Source organism: Anomaloglossus baeobatrachus, chromosome 11, assembly GCF_048569485.1.
Source record: "Anomaloglossus baeobatrachus isolate aAnoBae1 chromosome 11, aAnoBae1.hap1, whole genome shotgun sequence".
In the NCBI taxonomy this organism is placed as follows: Eukaryota; Metazoa; Chordata; class Amphibia; order Anura; family Aromobatidae; genus Anomaloglossus; species Anomaloglossus baeobatrachus.
In genome coordinates this window covers 18,404,357-18,423,287 of record NC_134363.1, presented here as the reverse complement: position 1 = coordinate 18,423,287, position 18,931 = coordinate 18,404,357, and the positions used below count along the sequence as shown (strand labels likewise).

Sequence of the window (18,931 nt, the reverse complement as noted above, 5' to 3'; positions counted from 1 at the left end):
TACTCATAACTAGTGATGAGCGGGCACTGCCATGCTCGGGTGCTCAGTACTGGTAACTAGTGATGAGCGGGCACTACCATGCTCGAGGGCTCAGTACTCATAACTAGTGATGAGCGGGCACTACCATACTTAGGTGCTATGTACTCGTAACTAGTGATGAGTGGGCACTACCATGCTCGGGTGCTCAGTACTGGTAACTAGTGATGAGCGGGCACTACCATGCTCGGGTGCTCAGTACTGGTAACTAGTGATGAGCGGGCACTACCATGCTCGGGTGCTCAGTACTTTTAACTAGTGATGTGCAGGCACTACCATACTTAGGTGCTCTGTACTCATAACTAGTGATGAGCGGGCACTGCCATGCTCGGGTGCTCAGTACTGGTAACTAGTGATGAGCGGGCACTACCATGCTCGAGGGCTCAGTACTCATAACTAGTGATGAGCGGGCACTACCATACTTAGGTGCTATGTACTCGTAACTAGTGATGAGTGGGCACTACCATGCTCGGGTGCTCAGTACTGGTAACTAGTGATGAGTGGGCACTACCATGCTCGGGTGCTCAGTACTGGTAACTAGTGATGAGCGGACACTACCATGCTCAGGTGCTCGGTACTCATAACTAGTGATGAGCGGCCACTACCATGCTCAGGTGCTCAGTACTCATAACTAGTGATGAGCGGGCACTACCATGCTCGGGTGCTCAGTACTGGTAACTAGTGATGAGCGGGCACTACCATGCTCAGGTGCTCAGTACTCATAACTAGTGATGAGCGGGCACTACCATGCTCAGGTGCTCAGTACTGGTAACTAGTGATGAGCGGGCACTACCATGCTCGGGCGCTCAGTACTGGTAACTAGTGATGAGCAGGCACTACCATGCTCGGGTGCTCAGTACTGGTAACTAGTGATGAGCGGGCACTACCATGCTCGGGTGCTCAGTACTGGTAACTAGTGATGAGCGGGTACTACCATGCTCGGGTGCTCAGTACTGGTAACTAGTGATGAGCGGGCACTACCATGCTCGGGTGCTCAGTACTGGTAACTAGTGATGAGCAGGCACTACCATGCTCGGGTGCTCAGTACTGGTAACTAGTGATGAGCGGGCACTACCATGCTCGGGTGCTCAGTACTGGTAACTAGTGATGAGCGGGCACTACCATGCTCAGGTGCTCAGTACTGGTAACTAGTGATGAGCGGGCACTACCATGCTCTGGTGCTCAGTACTGGTAACTAGTGATGAGCGGGCACTACCATGCTCAGGTGTTCAGTACTGGTAACTAGTGATGAGCGGGCACTACCATGCTCGGGGGCTCAGTACTGGTAACTAGTGATGAGCGGGCACTACCATGCTCAGGTGCTCAGTACTGGTAACTAGTGATGAGCGGGCACTACCATGCTTGGGTGCTCAGTACTGGTAACTAGTGATGAGCGGGCACTACCATGCTCAGGTGCTCAGTACTGGTAACTAGTGATGAGCGGGCACTACCATGCTCAGGTGCTCAGTACTGGTAACTAGTGATGAGCGGGCACTACCATGCTCAGGTGCTCAGTACTGGTAACTAGTGATGAGCGGGCACTACCATGCTCAGGTGCTCAGTACTGGTAACTAGTGATGAGCGGGCACTACCATGCTCAGGTGTTCAGTACTGGTAACTAGTGATGAGCGGGCACTACCATGCTTGGGTGCTCAGTACTGGTAACTAGTGATGAGCGGGCACTACCATGCTCAGGTGCTCAGTACTGGTAACTAGTGATGAGCGGGCACTACCATGCTCAGGTGTTCAGTACTGGTAACTAGTGATGAGCGGGCACTACCATGCTTGGGTGCTCAGTACTGGTAACTAGTGATGAGCGGGCACTACCATGCTCAGGTGCTCAGTACTGGTAACTAGTGATGAGCGGGCACTCCCATGCTCAGGTGCTCAGTACTGGTAACAAGTGATGTGTATATTTTTTTATTTTTTAACCGTTTCATTTTCAATGGGGCGAATGAAGGGTGATTTGAAATTTAAGGGTTTTTTTATGTTTTAAATTTTTTTTAAAACTTTTTGTTTTCTTTTTTATTTTACTAGTTCTCCTAGGGGACTATAAAGATCAGCAGTCTGATCACTCATTTATTTCTGTTGATCAGATCAGCACAGCTCTGATCAGTAGAAATGCTGCGTTCATGTTACAGCCGATGCTCTGCCTGTTGTAACAGGAACTATGTCATGATAGCGCCAGGAGTCATCACAAAAAGAGAGATTAGATCCCGTGATCCCAACGTATTGTTACCCCTCTATAAATCACTTTTAAGGCCACATCTGGAATACGGGATCCAGTTTTGGGCTCCACATTTTAAAAAGGACATTCAGAAGTTAGAGTCAGTTCAAAGGCGGCAACTAGACTATTACAAGGAATGGAGGCCGCCCGTATGATGAGAGGATGAAAAAAGACGTCTCAGAGGAGATCTCATTTATATGTATAAATACATGTGTGGTCAATATAAAGGACTGGCACATGACTTATTCCTTCCAAAGACAATACTAAGGACCAGGGGGCACTCACTGCGAGTGGAAGAAAAGCGATTCCGACAGCTAAATAGGAAAGGGTTCTTTACAGTTAGAGCGGTCAGACTGTGGAATGCCGACCACAAGAGCTAGTAATGGCAGATACTATAACAGCTTTTATATCAGGGCTGGATGATTTCCTCAGTACACAAAACATTGTTGGTTATAAGTGACTTAGGGACAAAATGTAGAATTGGTGGAGGAAGGGTGAACTAGATGGACCTAGGTCTTTTTTCAACCTAAGTATCTATGTAACATGACCCATCGCTACCATGGCAACCATCGGCTCTCCGTTATAGCATCATGAGGTCTCCCATGGCAACGGGGAAAGGCGATTTCCCTGCCGCGGCCATTTTGACAGCGCGATCTAGGGGTTAAAAGGCGCAGGTGGATCACAGATTCACCTACGCCTGCGAGGCACACATGTCTACTGTTCAAATCAGCAGACATGTGCGGGAATCACTACTGGCTCAACACAGCAGAAGGTGGTGATTACCCCTTTATGATTTAGGACGTACTAATATGTCCTAGGTCGTGAAAGGATTAAAGCTGAGAATATGTATCCATTACTGGATAAGGAATATATGGCAAATCGCTGGGGGTCTGACCATTGGGACTCACACTTTCACATTTGCTCATTGTATTCACACTGGTCGGCTCCTGTCACATCTGCTGGTGGACAGATATAAACAGTGTAAATTTGATGCTACCACTAGGGAGCACAGTAACACAGGGAGAATGTAGTGCTCCTAAGTGCAGTTTAGTACAAGCCCACTAGAGGTTACTAGCACAAGTCAGAATGAAATAGAGTGGTCGATAAGCCGAAGCTCAGTACTGGGATATCATGACTGTACAGAGGAGCAAGCAAAGCCGGAGTCAGGTGAGAGCCAAGGGTCAGAAGCCAAGATGTCACATCAAGAACCGAAGTGAAGCAGAGTCATTGTCAGAGCAAAAACCAGGGTCAGAAGACAAAAGGACAAGTAAGTATAGAGGAGGGAGTGGAGTGAGGACAACAAGTGGAGAGTGGATTGGGAGACCAGAAAGTCAAACAAGATGGAATGGAAGTCAAGGAAGGAGTACTGGGTAGTGGGAGACCAGGAAGACAGGGAAGCAGAGTCGTAGTCAGAGCACAAACCAGGGTCAGAAGCCAAGAGGACAAGTAAGTATAGAGGAGGGAGTGGAGTGAGGACAACAAGCGGAGAGTGGATTGGGAGACCGGAAAGTCAAACAAGATGGAATGGAAGTCAAGGAAGGAGTACTGGGTAGTGGGAGACCAGGAAGACAGGGAAGCAGAGTCGTAGTCAGAGCACAAACCAGGGTGAGAAGCCAAGAAGACAAGTAAGCATAGAGGAGGGAGTGGAGTGAGGACAACAAGCAGAGAGTGGAGAAGGAGACCGGAAAGTCAAACAAGATGGAACGGAAGTCAGGGAAGGAGTACTGGGTAGCGGGAGACCAGGAAGACATGGAAGCAGAGTCGTAGTCAGAGCACAAAACGGGGTCAGAAGCCAAGAGGACAAGTAAGTATAGAGGAGGGAGTAGAGTGAGAACAACAAGCAGAGAGTGGAGAGGGAGACCGGAAAGTCAAACAAGATGAAATGGAAGTCAGGGAAGGAGTACTGGGTAGCAGGAAACAAGGAAGACAGGGAAGCAGAGTCGTAGACAGAGCACAAACCGGGGTCAGAAGCCAAGAGGACAAGTAAGTATAGAGGAGGGAGTGGAGTGAGGATAACAAGCGGAGAATGGAGTGGGAGACCGGAAAGTCAAACAAGATGAAACGGTAGTCAAGGAAGGAGAACTGGGTAGCAGGAGACCAGGAAGACAGGAAAGCAGAGTCGTAGTCAGAGCACAAACTGGGGTCAGAAGCCAAGAGGACAAGTAAGTATAGAGGAGGAAGTGGAGTGAGGATAACAAGAGGGGAGAGGGTAGGGAGACAGGGAGCATTCAGTGAGTAGGACGGACGAAGGTCAGGAGAAGGAGTACTGGGTAGCAGGACAAGATCAGAACAAACTCACGAGGACCAAGAAGCGCACATTACGTTACTGGCTGCGTTCAGAGAGAAACAACTCCAAGATAAACCAGCATGACCCCTGGAATGAGGCAGACAGAATAGGCTCCTCCCAAATGACCAAACCCTCGGAGGATACCGACAACAGGAAAGCAAACACATACAGAGGCTCTGCAGGAGTAGAGCCATGAGCGAGTCATGACAGTATGGAGCAGAAGGCCACGAAGGCCACAGCTTTGCACATTGTTTAGTGGCTCCTGCCGAACACTGCAAGTCACGTCCTATTGACCTCACCGATCTTATGATGGCCCTTCAATAAAAAATTATTGGAGAACAATTTTAAAAGAGTTGTCATATAAATCCTAATTCTTATTATCTATATGAGGCAGGTATAAGGTTCACTTTAACCCCTTCACGACCCATGACGGATATATCCGTCATGGATCGTGTTAGGTTAGTCCTTGCCTCCTGCCGTGAACAGGTCGCAGCGATCCGCCCACATATCATCTGTTTTCAACAGCTGACATGTGTGCCTGCATGTTCCATGTGGAATCGCATTTAACCCCTTACATATTGCTGCCAAAGTCTGGCAGCGAGATGTATATGCGTGCGGCCATTACTTTTACTTACCGCCGCCACCACCGGAAGTCACATGCGTGATCACGGGACTTTCTGTGGTTGCCATGGTAGCACAGGGTCATGTGATGATGCCTGTAGCTAACATGAGTCACTTTCTCTCAATGCCGGCATAATGCCAGCACTGAGAGTTAGGCCTGCGACACACATCCGTATTTTTTACACGTACCGGAGACACGTTCAGCAATGCTACCCTATTGTAGCAGGCACACACACGTAAAACCACACGGAACGTGTGTCCGTGTGCGTTTGTACGTGTGTGCGTTTTTCAAAGCGCTGACATGTCACGACGGGTGTCACACGGACCGCACCCGTACCACACGGGTGTAGTGTGGATGCGGTCCGGCGTGACACGCGCCGGAGAAAACACACGTATCAGAGAAAAAAAAACAAAACATTTACTTACCTTCTCCTGCCCTCCTGTCTCTGCCGCTGCTGCCTCTTGCTGCCGACCGCCGCTCATTATTCTCATTGAATATTCACTTCACTGCCTGGCAGCAGCAGCAGCGGGGAGACGGGAGGGCTGGAGACCGAGGATCAGCACCACGGACAGCAGCGCAGACAGCAGGAAGGACCAGGTGAGTATGTTAATTACCGGTTCTACGTGTGCTATCGCGGATAGCACACGTAGAACATACATGTCCCGCACGTACCAGAGACACGTACTTACCTGCACGCAACACGCAGGGGAAATACGTGTCTCTCGGCACGTGCGTGAATTTCACGTGAATGTGGCAGAGGCCTAAAGCAACGTATCTGCAGATCTCAGCTCTGTAGCTGAGATCTACAGATATGGCAGAGCAATCAGATTGCTGATCCATATAGCCCCCTTGGGGGACTAGTAAAATAAAAAAAAAGTAAAAAAAAGTTTAAAAAAAAACAAAAAAAAAACAAACCTAAAAGTTCAAATCATCCCCCCTTTTGCCCCATTGAAAATTAAAGGGTTAAAAAAATAAAAAAATATACACATATTTGGTGTCGCCGCGTTCAGAAACGCCTGATCTATCAAAATATCAAATCATTTAATTTGATCAGTAGACGGCGTAGCGGCAAAAAAACTCCAAACGCCAAAATTAAGTATTTTGGTTGCTGCAAGTTTTGTGCAAAATGCAATAAGAGGCGATCAAAACGTAACATCTGTGCAAAAATGGTACCATTAGAAATGTCAGCTCAAGACGCAAAAAACAAGTCATCACTGAGCCATAGATCCAGAAAAATGAGAACACTACTGGTTTCAGAAAATGGCGCAAAACGTGTGCCACTTTTATTGGACAAACTTGTGATTTTTTTTAACCCCTTAGATACAAGTAAACCTATAAATGTTTGGTGTCTACAAACTCGCACCGACCTTAGGCATCGCACCTTCACATCAGTTTTATCATATAGTGAACACGGTGAATAAAATATCCCCAAAACTATTGTGCGATCACACTTTTTTTTCAGTTTTTACACGCTTGGAATTTTTTTACTGTTTTCTAGTACACGATATGGTAAAACTTATGGTTTCAATTAAAAGTACAACTCGTCCCGCAAAAAACAAGCCCTCATATGGCAAGATTGACAGAAAAATAAAAAAGTTACGGCTCTCGGAAGAAGGGGAGCAAAAAAAACCCCCTCAAAAATGGAAAACGCCCGGGGGCAGAACAACACCTGCGCCAGGGAATTAAGGAGTTGGAAAAGAAACAAGTTAAGTTTCGTTTCTCATAAAACCGGTATCCACCGTTATAAAATCTCCGCTGAATAGAAGGAGCTTCCCATTAGCCATGTACCTCTGGAGGTTGGCGTCCTTCTTCTCTGCTTTGGCAGCGACAGGTAAGACTGTTTTTTCCAATTCTATTGTTATTTACATAAAGAAATTTCCATTTGTTCATCAAGAATTAAAGTAATAGATTCAAATAAATTGCAAATAAAGGAGTAAACCCTTATATAAAATAATGAAGGAAAACTGCAGGTTTCAGAATAGATTTGGGCATCACCCTCAGCTAAAACACTATAAGGCTATGTTCACACGTTGCGCTTTTGCTGTGATTTTTTTAGCGCTTTTTCAAGAGTTTTATGCAAATTTAAAGCTGATTTTTTTTAGTACCAGCAAAAGCTATGAGATTCCAGAAATCTCAAGCACGGTTGCTGATTTTTTTCCTAACAGAAATGGAAAACTGCTGCGTTTTTGAAAGAAGCGGCGTGTCAATTCTTTCAGCGTTTTTGCAGGATTTGTTCACCAGTGAAAGCAACGAAAAAATGCAAAAATACAACCTCTGCCTTTTTGCTTCTTTTGTGATTAATGAAATTACCTTTATTAAGTATGTACTGTAGACAAATGACATAAAAAAACAGCTAAAAATGCACAAAAAAGCAGCGAAACCTTCTTTTTGGATGTAGATTTTTTACTGTCGAGAGAGCAGGTTTTGGCTGCAGAACTCCAGGATAAGGTTTCTTCTCGTATAGTGTGACATTCCAGTATGAGGAGACTTATAAGCCATGCAATACTCACCAGGGAAATTAAATATGCAAATTGCCTCTATGAACTCTAGTGCCATCTATTGGAAGTAGCAATGCTAAAAGTCAATATTGACTCTTTAACGAGCCTTGCCATTTGATTTAGAATATAAGCCAAACCAGAAGCTCAATTTGCAAACACCGTGTTTCAGGGTATTGCCCATCATCACTTCAAAGTATGAGATCTGATTTGGCTTACACCCCAGTCTTAGATGCCAGTCTCAGCCTCTCAGCAAGGCAAATCAGATCTCATATTAATGAGAGAGACTACCCCCAAAACACTGTGTCCCCAAATTGAGATTTTGGTTTGGCTTAAATCCTAAGTGCTTAAAACCTTATATCCTAATATGACAAGGCTCATTAGATAGTCAAAAATGATTTTTAGAATTTCTACTTCCAATAGGTGGTGCTAGATTTCTTCTGTGAAGAGACAATTTGCATATTGGTGTCACAGGTTATGACAGGACAGAGGCCCCTAAGCCTCTCAGAGGTAGGCTTGATAGTTCCCAGGTCTGAGCCTCCAGCATGACCCTGACTCCTGTCCGAGCCCTGATCTTACTCCCCCTCTCCCACATTCCTGAGGCGGGCTGGAAAACACAATAACAAAACCCCACAAAATAACATGGACAGAGGGAACAAAAACTCATACATACAGTACTCAACGCAGGAGAGAGAATATGTATACTGAGGAACCATGAAAAAGGGAAGAATGTAACGCACAACATGGGAACGCTCACACCACTCAAAATTGCAACACAGATCACCATAAACTGGAAGGAAGGAGGTGGGCGAGATGTTATGTCCCGCTCATCTCTGCCCCTCCGCTTCTATTGGTTGGCCGCTTAGTGACATTGCGGTGACGTCACGGTGATGCCGAACGCACCTCCCCCCTGAAGGAGGGATAGTTCGGCAGTCACAGCGACGTCGCCGACAAGGTATGTGCGTGTGAAGTTGCCGTAGCGATAATGTTTGCAACGGCAGCTATCACCACATAGCGCATGTGCGACGGGGGCGGTTGCTATCGCGCTCAACATCGCTAGCAATTGCTAGCAATGTCGCAACGTGTAAGGTACCCCTTAATGGTATAAAAACAATAGTTGAACTTCATTTTTTTTTTCATTATTTCTCCTCACTTGGATTTTTACTTCCCTTTCTCAGTACATCATAGAGTTTATGCCAATCAAAACTCCAAATTTTCACATATGGCTATGTTGGAAGAAGAACAAAAGAAGAAGTTATTACTTTTTGAACAAAGGAAGGAAAAAATTGTTTGCAACCTAATGCCTGATTTACACAATTGTTTGTCATAACCCAGGCACGGTCTGTGATATATTGACTGTCCGTGGGTCTCCAGACCTGAACTTGACAGCCACATATAGGTCTATGAGAGCCGTGGACAGTCAGTATATCATGGTCTGTGCTCGAGTTATAACAAACGGATGTGTGAATGCGGTGTTAAGGAGATAAAGTAATGAAAGGAGTGCAATATAATATTTTAGCATTGATACTGGAGACCTGGGTGGGAAATGCTAAATGATTACATCTAAAGGTAAGGTCGTTCACTGGGTCTCAGGAAACAAAATGTCCAAATAAGTAATAAACAGTAAAATAATGTGGAAAACTTTCACTGAATAAGACAATAAGAGAGCTGACATAAAAAAACCTTTAGCAACCAGTGCCATGTGTGATGTACCACCAGAGGGATCTAATGCTGTAGAGGGATGTTATGCATTGCAGTGTAGTTAGACGCTTACCCACTAGAGGTCACTAGCATCTGTGTGGAGCCATAATGGAGTTTTCAGACAAGTCAAGGTCACTGCCTGGAGTTAACAGACGTACAATGGAATTAACAGAGCCACAGTCAGAAAGAAAGCCAAGGTCGGAAGCCAGGAGGTATCATCAGGAGCCGGAGGAGAGCCAAGCTGGTCAGAGAGCAAGCCGAGGTCAGGAATCGGAGAGTAGCTGAGCCATAGTCAGAGAGCAAGCTGAGGTCAGGAGCCGGAGAGGAGCTGAGCCATAGTCAGAGAGCAAGCCGAGATCAGGAGCCAGGAGTACACATGGAAGTGGAGGTGGGAGCAGAGACAAAACTGTAAGGCAGGGAGCAGATCAGAGCAAAAGGGAGGTCAGGTAGGGCAGGAGGGATGTAGGACAGGGAACGGAGTATAGGGTAGTGGGCAGGATCAGAGCAACAAAATACTAGAAGTGCACGCTGCGGGGCAGGAACTATTGCAGCGTGCAGAGGGAAGCAGCTCCCAGATAAGAGAAGCGTGAACCCAGGACGAGGCCTGATGGACTTGGCGCCTCGCGCAGGACCTAACCCTGGAGAAATGCAGCTAGAAAAACACAAACAATGCCTCTTAACAGCACATAAGAAGATCGTGACACCAGGAAGTTACTACAAAGGTCACTAACACTACAGGATGCAGAGAGCTATGGATTCCAGCGTTCAGGAGATGTGGCTATGAGGCCAGAAACAGATGATCAAATCTGATGAATTTAAACTTTTCTAAGCCTCAAATTGAAAAACAAGTATGGCAATATTCTCATTTCTTCAGATACGCTTCTTTACAGATGTGCAGTCATACATTATCTGTAATGTTTCTTCATTGGCTTATGGCTTTCTTTTCCTATTTTTACTGCTCAGCTCTGATGTCCTCTCACTCTCCTAAATCTCCTTAAAACTACTTCTACATTCCCTGCTTCTGCTTTTATAGGGGCTTTGATGGTCTCTCTTGATTGGTTGTGCTATACCATGTGATTTGCTTGTTGCAAGGCATTAGGGGAGGTACCATTAAGGTTAAATGTTTCTTTTTTGGCTAATGTAATCTCCTCCAATTTGTAAAGTGGTAAATGTCAATTAAAAGGCCAATCAAAAATTGTCTAATTTGTCAATGGCAGTGAATTCCAAACTAAATTAATTTGCTCATTTCTGAGGTGGGAATTAAAGGGATTGTCCAGTCTGAAAAAAAATTGAAGTTACTCTATGGGACCTCAGGCATGTGCATGCTGCCAGGATTCTCTGGTATTGCGGATAAGAGTGGGTGGCAAAAAGACCCGATGTATGTGATTTGCATACTTCCAGACATATTTCGACAAACTTTACCTGGCTTCACTTAATTTCAGGAAATTGAGAGAGGCCAAGCAAATAACCACATAAATGCAATTGTGCGACGCACCGGAAATACAATGAAATCCTGACAGTGTGTGCACTGCACACTGTCAGGATTGAGAGTCACTGCAGATTTGCATTAGAAGGCCACACAAACTCTGTAATTTTGTCATGGGACAATCAGCTTCCTCCTCAGGAGTTCTGTCTTTCTTTGGATCTCCATGGTAGGATGACAGGCTGGATGTGATGGATCTGTGTCTTTTTTCTGCTACTGTGTACAACCTAGGGAGACACCATCATTGATTATGGCTCATGGTAGGTGGGAGGTCAAGTTACAGATTTTACATTGGGGTTAAGGAGCTTCAATTTACATTTCTGGTGTTCTTCCAGGAACCTTGTTCTGCTCCTCAACATCTTGGTACATTTTCATGGTTTCTTCATTGTGTTTTCTTTCAGGTCAGGGTTTGAAATGTTACACATGCTCAGGCTTGAACTCAGATTATTGTTTACTTCCTACCTATTCCTCCTGCCCCGCTGGAAATGTGTGTGCCTCTCGGTATAGGATAACTGTATCAGGTAAGAGGTCATGTTATTTTAATTGTAAATGTCGTGCGGCGTTCTGTATTGCACTGAGTGTCGGACTCTGTTCACATTGCACAGTCCGACAAACTGCCTGGTATTCTGTTGTTGCACAGGCTGTCATGGGGGTCAGCTGATTCTGGCTTCACTGCTCTCCAGTACAGTGAGAGTTAATTTCTGCTGGCCTGTGATCATCTGCTGGGAGCTCAGGCTGCTGATCATCACCATCTCCAGAATTTATAAGGTTCTGGATTTTTGGGGCTGAGTGCCGGATATAGCTTCTGCTTCCTCGGTTCCTGTGGTTATCCAGTTCAATGGTTATCTACAGTTGCGGTTCTGAGTGGTGTGTGAGTTCTCCAGTTGTGCATTTATTTTATGTTACTCCCCAGTTTACATACTGTCCCTCCTTTGTGTTTGAGTGCAGTGTGCATGAGTTTCATTTGCCCTTTTCTGTGCCTATTTGTGGGTCTTTCTTTACTTGTTTTCCAGCCTGCTTTCTGGGTGGGGGTGAAGTAGTATAAGGGCTCGAACAAGAGACAGGGTCATGCTGGGGGCTCGAACCTGGTTACCATCAAGCTTACCTTTGAGATAAGGGACAGCGCAGGGCGCCCAGTCTTAGGGTCAGCATAGGAGCCCCTGTTCCATTGTTACATATCTTGTGACAGTAAGTTGCGATTTCTATTATTAGTCTACCATATGGTTTTATATAGCTCTGCTATTTCTGCTAATAATATAGTCATTAAATTGGACGGGGGTTGCACCGGCTCCTCGATCACATTCAGGATAGGGCTAAAGATCCTCTATTTTCAAAGTTTCAGAAACTGCTTCTTGGGATCCCTATGAGTCTCAGTGATCAGACCCCAGTGATTATCCAGATATCCCCTATCCAGTAATAGATAACTTAATTTTTTGGGGGGAATAACCCTTTAACACCCATTTGGTAATAATAGTTATAGAGTGGTCAAGCAATGATCATTTCCTTCCTCACCTCAGTCCATAAAAAATGCTGGATCCTGCCGACTATGCCAAAAATGTAATGACCAGAGGTCCGAATGAGATCCAGCGAGTCACCAAACCAAGGCACAGGCAGAAATGTCACAACACTGTATTTACTGAAAGAGGATAGGGAAGAGACTCAAAATTAGAATGCAGTATCAACTACTCCCCATAAATACTACACCTATCATTCACATACAATGAGCTGTACTTAATGATCAGTGTGTCAGCTTCAGAGTTCCTACAAGTTACAAGGTGTGTAACTGTCATGGATGTGTCAAGGCCGGCTGACAATTCTGTGGCAGTTAGTGTAAGAAAATTCCAGAGATTGGCAGCACATGTTGTGATCTGACAGTTCCCTGTTTTTGCAGCTGCAGACTCTAGGACCATGGTAATATGTTACTTTTTCCTGTATGTTACCAGCCTCTCACTTCCTTTATAAACCTTACTCTGTGTATATCTGGGTATGGTTTATAGTTTGTTCCTGACTGAGCTGTGGAGAGGTCATGTTTTTCTGTTGCTCAAGACTCCTGTGGCTGCTGCAGCTCAGATAAGTGTTGATTTTGCTATCTACCAGGGCTCTGGTGATTGCAGTTGTGTTTCCCCTGTATTGTTCCCTTGTGTCTTCCTTTAGTGATAGTGGTGTTGTCAAAGAGCTCATACCCTCCATCCCTACTTAGAGCCCATTTGCAAGGGTGAAATAGGGCCTCAGGTATTCTAGCTCGGTCACAGGTATGGAACCTGTTTAGGGTCTTTTAGAACTGTAAGGGTGAGCTGAGTCAGTGATTTATCTCCTGCAGGACTCTAACAGCCCTCAGCCAAAAGTCACTCACAGTTCTGTAGAGCTCAGGAATGGGGGTCCTTAGACCGGATGCCTTCTCCTTAAGCAGTCTGTAGAAAGTCCCTTCTCTAGCCTAGCAAAAGTACATCTATTTACTTCTTAAGAATTAAGACTTCTCTTTTCCCAGGTCCCGGCCGCTTGGCCTAATCAGCATCCGACCTCCACCTCAGCTAGCATAGCTCTCCACAAAAGTCTCAGCTCTCTGCAGCAGTCCAGAACCATCTTGTCTCTTGTCTCCTGGGATTTTTTGGGAATGCCACCGCCACTATGCTCTCTCACATCCTGTCCCCCCACGACTTGCCGGGAGACCTCTGAGTCCTAGTGCTCTCTCAGTCCTCTCAACACAAAGGAAGAGGAAACATGTCACTTTGCACACTTACAGTCAACTCTCCTTTGTAGTAGATATTACTTAATAAAAAATATAACTGTCCATCATTTCGTCCTTTTCCCACTGTGAGAAGCCATGCTTCTGTACCAGCAAAGCCTGAACATGCTCTATTCTCCTCCAGAACATGGCAGCAGATGCATGGAGAGGCAAATGATGAGACATATCAATCAGACTCCTCTACTATTTTTGTGCTAGACCCCCGAGCTCCCAGCACCTACAGAAAATTGGTACAAAGTAAAATTGGTGCAAAGATGACCAAATACGATCATCTGCGCTTATGCAAGTTCTTGATGACAAGTAAAGTTGTGCATGTGCAGTGTGTAGAATTGGAGAATATTGAAGGACACTTGCCATCCATTTCCTTTCCATTTTCTGGATGGGAGAAGAATATATTCAGGACAGATTGCTCAAAATCAGTGTTTCCCAAACTCCAGTCCTCAGGACCCCCAACAGATCACATTTTCAGAATGTCCTTAGCAGAAGGATGAAGGGATAGAATAGTGCACCACATGCTTATAGTAAATCTTGAAAAGGATACAAATGTTGTGACTTGTTTTTCCTTTTTTTCTCTCTATAGGTAATTTTATTTTTCAGTTCTTTAATAGATTCTGCGCTCAACCAAGTCAATGTAATGCAACCGGGACCTTCAGCACATCTTCGGATATTTCAGAGCGTATGGCAACGACATGTTGTTCTGAAGACCTTTGTACTCCGGAAAAACCCATTGGTAATTAGTCAAGTGCCGAGTCTACTTTAAGGAAAAGTTTAATTGAATCAATAATTCTCAAATATTTCACAATTAGAGATGAGCAAACCTGTCCAAGTTCAGTTCAGTTAGATAAAGTTTGGTTTGGGACCCGGAATTGACCTGGACCCCATTGTGAGATACTGATTGGTAGTTTGAGTCTCCGCCCACATGCAGCCAACCATAAGCAGATCTCTTCCAGGGGCGGGTGAGCGGGGTTTTTCCTTTCTTTTTGGTGCACACTACCTCCGATCACTCTGTTGTTACCGCCAGTGTGTGCCTTTCAAACACTGCAAGCGGCTCATACTGGGTTGAGCAACAAGTATACCCAATATCAGCGATGCTCGATCAAAGTTTACTATCTCTGAAATGCCGAAGTGATTCAGAGAATAATATACTTATCTGAAAGTGTGAGCTCGGATGCAATTCTTGCTGCCCGTGATTTGTACTCATGGTTACAGACCATAAACTAACACAGTTTAGTTTTATCCTGTAGTGATAAGTTGCTCTTTTTGATTGCCGACTAAGGCCATGTGCATATGTTGCAGATTTGCTGCATCAAATCTGCACTACCTGGCAGAAAATTGCACCAAAAAATCCAGATGTTTTTGGTGCATTTTTTGGTGTGTTTTTGGTGCATTTTTGGTGCGTTTTTGTACCATGCAATTTTCCTAATTAAGTCCATGGGTGGAAGGGTGAAAAAATGCGGACAAAAATGCACCAACAATTGACATGCTAAAGATTATTTTCCGCACCAAATCTGCAAGGAAAAATTATGCAACGTGTGCACAACACTTCGGAATTCTCGTTGACTTTGCTGGCATAAAGACATACAGATTTGTGCCAAAATCTGCACCAAATCTGCATCAAAAAATGAGTAAACAATGCACACAGCCTAAAGGGGGCTGTACACGCAACGATATCACTAACGATATGCCATCGGGGTCACGGAATTTGTGACGCACATCTGGCTTCGTTAGCAACGTCGTTGCATGTGAAACCTATGCGCAACTATTACCGATCAAAAATACTCACCTAATCGTTGATCGTTGACACGTCGTACATTTTCAAAAAATCGTTGCTGGTGCTGGACACAGGTTTTTCGTCGTTCCTGAGGCAGCACACATCGCTACATGTGACACCCCGGGAACGACGAACAACACCGTACCTGCGTCCGCCGGCAACGAGGTGGGCGTCACTTTCATGCGGCTGCTCTCCGCCCCTCCGCTTCTATTGGACTCCTGCCGTGTGACGATGCTGTGACGGCGCACAAACCTCCCCCTTTAGAAAAGAGGCGGTTCGCCGGTCACAACGACGTCGCTAGAAAGGTAAGTCGATGTGCTGGGCCTAGCGATTTTGTGCGCTACGGGCAGCGATTTGCCCGTGACGCACAAACGACGGGGGCGGGTGCTTTCACGAGCGACATTGCTACCGATGTCACTGCGTGTAAAGCAGCCTTAAGGCGGGCTTTGCACACTACAACATCGCAAGCCAATGCTTAGTCGATAGTGCGATAGTCCCCGCCCCCGTCACAGCAGCGATATCTGGTGATAGCTGGCGTAGCGAACATTATCGCTACGGCAGCTTCACATGCACTCACCTGCCCTGCGACGTCGCTCTGGCCAACGACCCGCCTCCTTCCTAAGGGGGTGGGTCGTGCGACGTCACAGCGACGTCACACGGCAGGCAGCCGATAGAAGCGGAGGGGCGGAGATGAGCGGGATGTAAACATCCCGCCCACCTCTTTCCTTCTGCATAGCCGGCTTGGGCCGCAGGACGCAGGTAGGAGATGTTCTTCGCTCCAGCGGCTTCACACACCGCGATGTGTGCTGCTGCAGGAACGAGGAACAACATCGTCCTGTCGCAGCACCAGCATTTAAGGGAATGTCGGACCCTACACCGATGATACGATAACGACGCATTTGCGCTCGTTAATCGTATCATAAAAGATTTACACACTACAATATCGACTGCGAAGCCGGATGTGCGTCACTTTTAATTTGACCCCATCGACATCGCACCTGCAATATCGTAGTGTGCAAAGGGCCCCTAAGGGTGCAATATGAGGATGCTGTAGTGATACAAATGACTAGAGAATCAGCCTGCATATAAGGTTTGTTTATAGTCTGTAACCATTGCGACACATAGCTTTGCATAGGAGCTGTATACACAAATGAGCAAGAAATTATTACTAAAGACTCTTAGAAAAGTTGATACATTTTTTTGATTTTTTTTTCCAGATACATAAATACACTATCTTAAAAATGTGAACATGAATATTAGCTCCATTTGTAAATAACTTTCTACAATTCCGGGAAAGTTCTATCCATATCTCCATAGCGTTTATTTGTCTTTCTGACTTTCTTCTCAGTTGCAGTTTTATTAGATTATTATTTTCTTCTCTTTTTGTGTTTTTGAAGTGCCGGATGTCAGTTTAACGCCCAACGGACTAACGTGCCCCATATGCTCTTTGCTGAGATCGTCATGTGAAAATCTCAGGACGTTAAATTGTGCGGGAGATCAAACTATGTGTCTTCTCGAAACTAGAAAAAAAACTACAGGTAAAAAAAAATTGGCACATTACCCGAGAGTTTCATATGACTTTGACATGGATTTTGCTTGTGATTTGCTGCAATATCAACCTATACAATGCAAAAAATGAAAATTTGCAGAATGAATTGATATCTCCAGGATTAATGATGAACGGATTCACAGATAACCGGGACCGGCGGACCTAATCAGATTAAAAAAAAATGAGTTTCCGGCCCGGAATTAATTCCGGATATCTGGCCAGACGTCGGTCCCTATATAAACCTATGGGGACCAGAATCCAGCAATTAAAACTGGTGGTAGAAGAGATTTTACATCAGCAACATGCAAATTTATGCTAATGATTTTCGGGCACTCAAGTATCACTTTAGTATTATTGCATGAGTCGGAAAGACATTTTTGGTCCTAGTAGGCAGAGGCACTGGATGAAACTGCTAGCCAATGTGAGCTGCTTACTCGCTGCCCCAAAAAGTGCGAGAGCCTGGACCTTTTGGCCCATTAGTGCTTTGATGAAATCCTGTCCATGTTGCCGCTGCTGTAATTGGCTGTAGATTTTAGACTTGGAAAATCAGCATCTTTCTCCTCTTGGACTGATCCTTCATTTTGAATATCCTCAATTCATACCTAACATTACTTTCAGTATGCAGTTGTCAGTAGCAAAACAAGGGTCATACAAGCCCAAAAGTCAATTTTGGACCAGTTTGCGCAAAGCCCAGCTCAATGCCTGTACACCCCAGTACAGGGTGCATCTTGTAGACATCATAGCATCACAGGCTTTGTCCACTTGTGTTGCTCTGCACACATGCACACAGTATAGAGTGCTGGAGTCCAGAATGCTGCACCAGCCAGTGAGCCACCATCTCCACTTTTAACTCAAAAGTCACTAAATCTCCGGTATGTGAAGTAGAATACTCTGGACTCTAGCACTGTAGATGAGTGTACAGCACTGTGAACACCTATCTCCCTTTAAGCCAGTCATTATTGCACCCCTTTATAATCACAATTGTCATCATCTGGTAGTTACATTGAAAAGCATTGATATTTTTTGTTTTCTAGGCTCCGTGACTGTGACTTCGATAGATCGTGGCTGCGCTTCTGAAGGTTTCTGTTATAAAGGAAATGAGTCTTCCACATATGGTACTGTGCACACAGAAACCACATATTCCTGCACCCGGGCGACAAGCAGCAGTGACGTACCAAATCCACCAAACACAGTTCTGTCAGCTCTGCTACCTTTTACAATGCTCCTAGTGCCTTTTATTAATTCATATTTTTAAACAGGAAAATAGAATTTAAAGCAGTTTTTTGGCTTAGAAAATAAATTTTGAATAAATGGTTATTCCCTTTGTCATAGAAGGAAATGCTCAGATATTGATTGTAAAGTCAAACACTTTTGCAATCTCCGCATTACAGCTTGCGGCCTAGGAGACCGACCACTGCTGCGGTCTGGCTTCTGAGCACAGCACTAAAGATGGCCAGCATTCCGAGGTAGCAGAGCCCTTTTAGCTATCCTGGACAGCTTCAAAACAAAGCTTATAACCACTGAGCATGTTTTCCTATCTACCATCTGTGGTCAATCGCCAAGAAAATGTGCCCCCGGTAGACCTCTGATGTCATGGTGGTCGGTCCGAGTGACGTTATGGCCATACTGGTCATGTGCGACAGGCTTTTGTGAATGGGTTTAAAAATAATTTTAAAAAGAGGAGAGAAAAATAAAGTTAATAAATAAAGAGAGCCAGTTGGGATGTTCGACTTTGGTAAGGCCAAGCACTGCTGGACGTCCCCAGTCGTTAGGTGGTGATGCGCAGTGTCGGAAGGTTGTCCCCTCACCCCCAACTATCCTGGTTCCTGGGGATGTTGAGGTAGGGATGTCGCAGCAAAAAATAAATTCAGCCAGAGACAGGACAGGAGCTTTTACCTTTTACTGAAGCTCTACAGAACAGTCCGGAACATTCCTTACGGCCTTTACAATGATGGTGATTTGACCTGCCCCAATAAGAGTACAGTTTGTCTGCTGTGTGGTGGTCGTATCCTCC

General features: G+C 45.2%; 1 protein-coding gene across 1 annotated transcript; it reads left to right on the top strand.

Moving 5' to 3' along the window:
* The first annotated feature begins 6,954 nt into the window (after window positions 1-6,954).
* On the top strand, window positions 6,955-18,172 carry LOC142255714 (uncharacterized). The gene is made up of 5 exons (XM_075327170.1): window positions 6,955-7,003; window positions 11,253-11,372; window positions 14,178-14,327; window positions 16,766-16,906; window positions 17,952-18,172. Exons 1-5 carry the CDS (start codon window positions 6,955-6,957, stop codon window positions 18,170-18,172), a joined length of 681 nt encoding a protein of 226 aa, XP_075183285.1.
* The last annotated feature ends 759 nt before the right edge of the window (window positions 18,173-18,931 follow it).

Excerpts from the sequence above, each read along its gene's own strand:
- LOC142255714 (XM_075327170.1), top strand. The coding sequence starts at position 6,955 with ATGTACCTCTGGAGGTTGGCGTCCTTCTTCTCTGCTTTGGCAGCGACA. Across the intron at positions 14,328-16,765 it reads TACTCCGGAAAAACCCATTG|TGCCGGATGTCAGTTTAACG; the intron begins GTAATTAGTCAA and ends GTGTTTTTGAAG. Across the intron at positions 16,907-17,951 it reads AACTAGAAAAAAAACTACAG|GCTCCGTGACTGTGACTTCG; the intron begins GTAAAAAAAAAT and ends TTTGTTTTCTAG.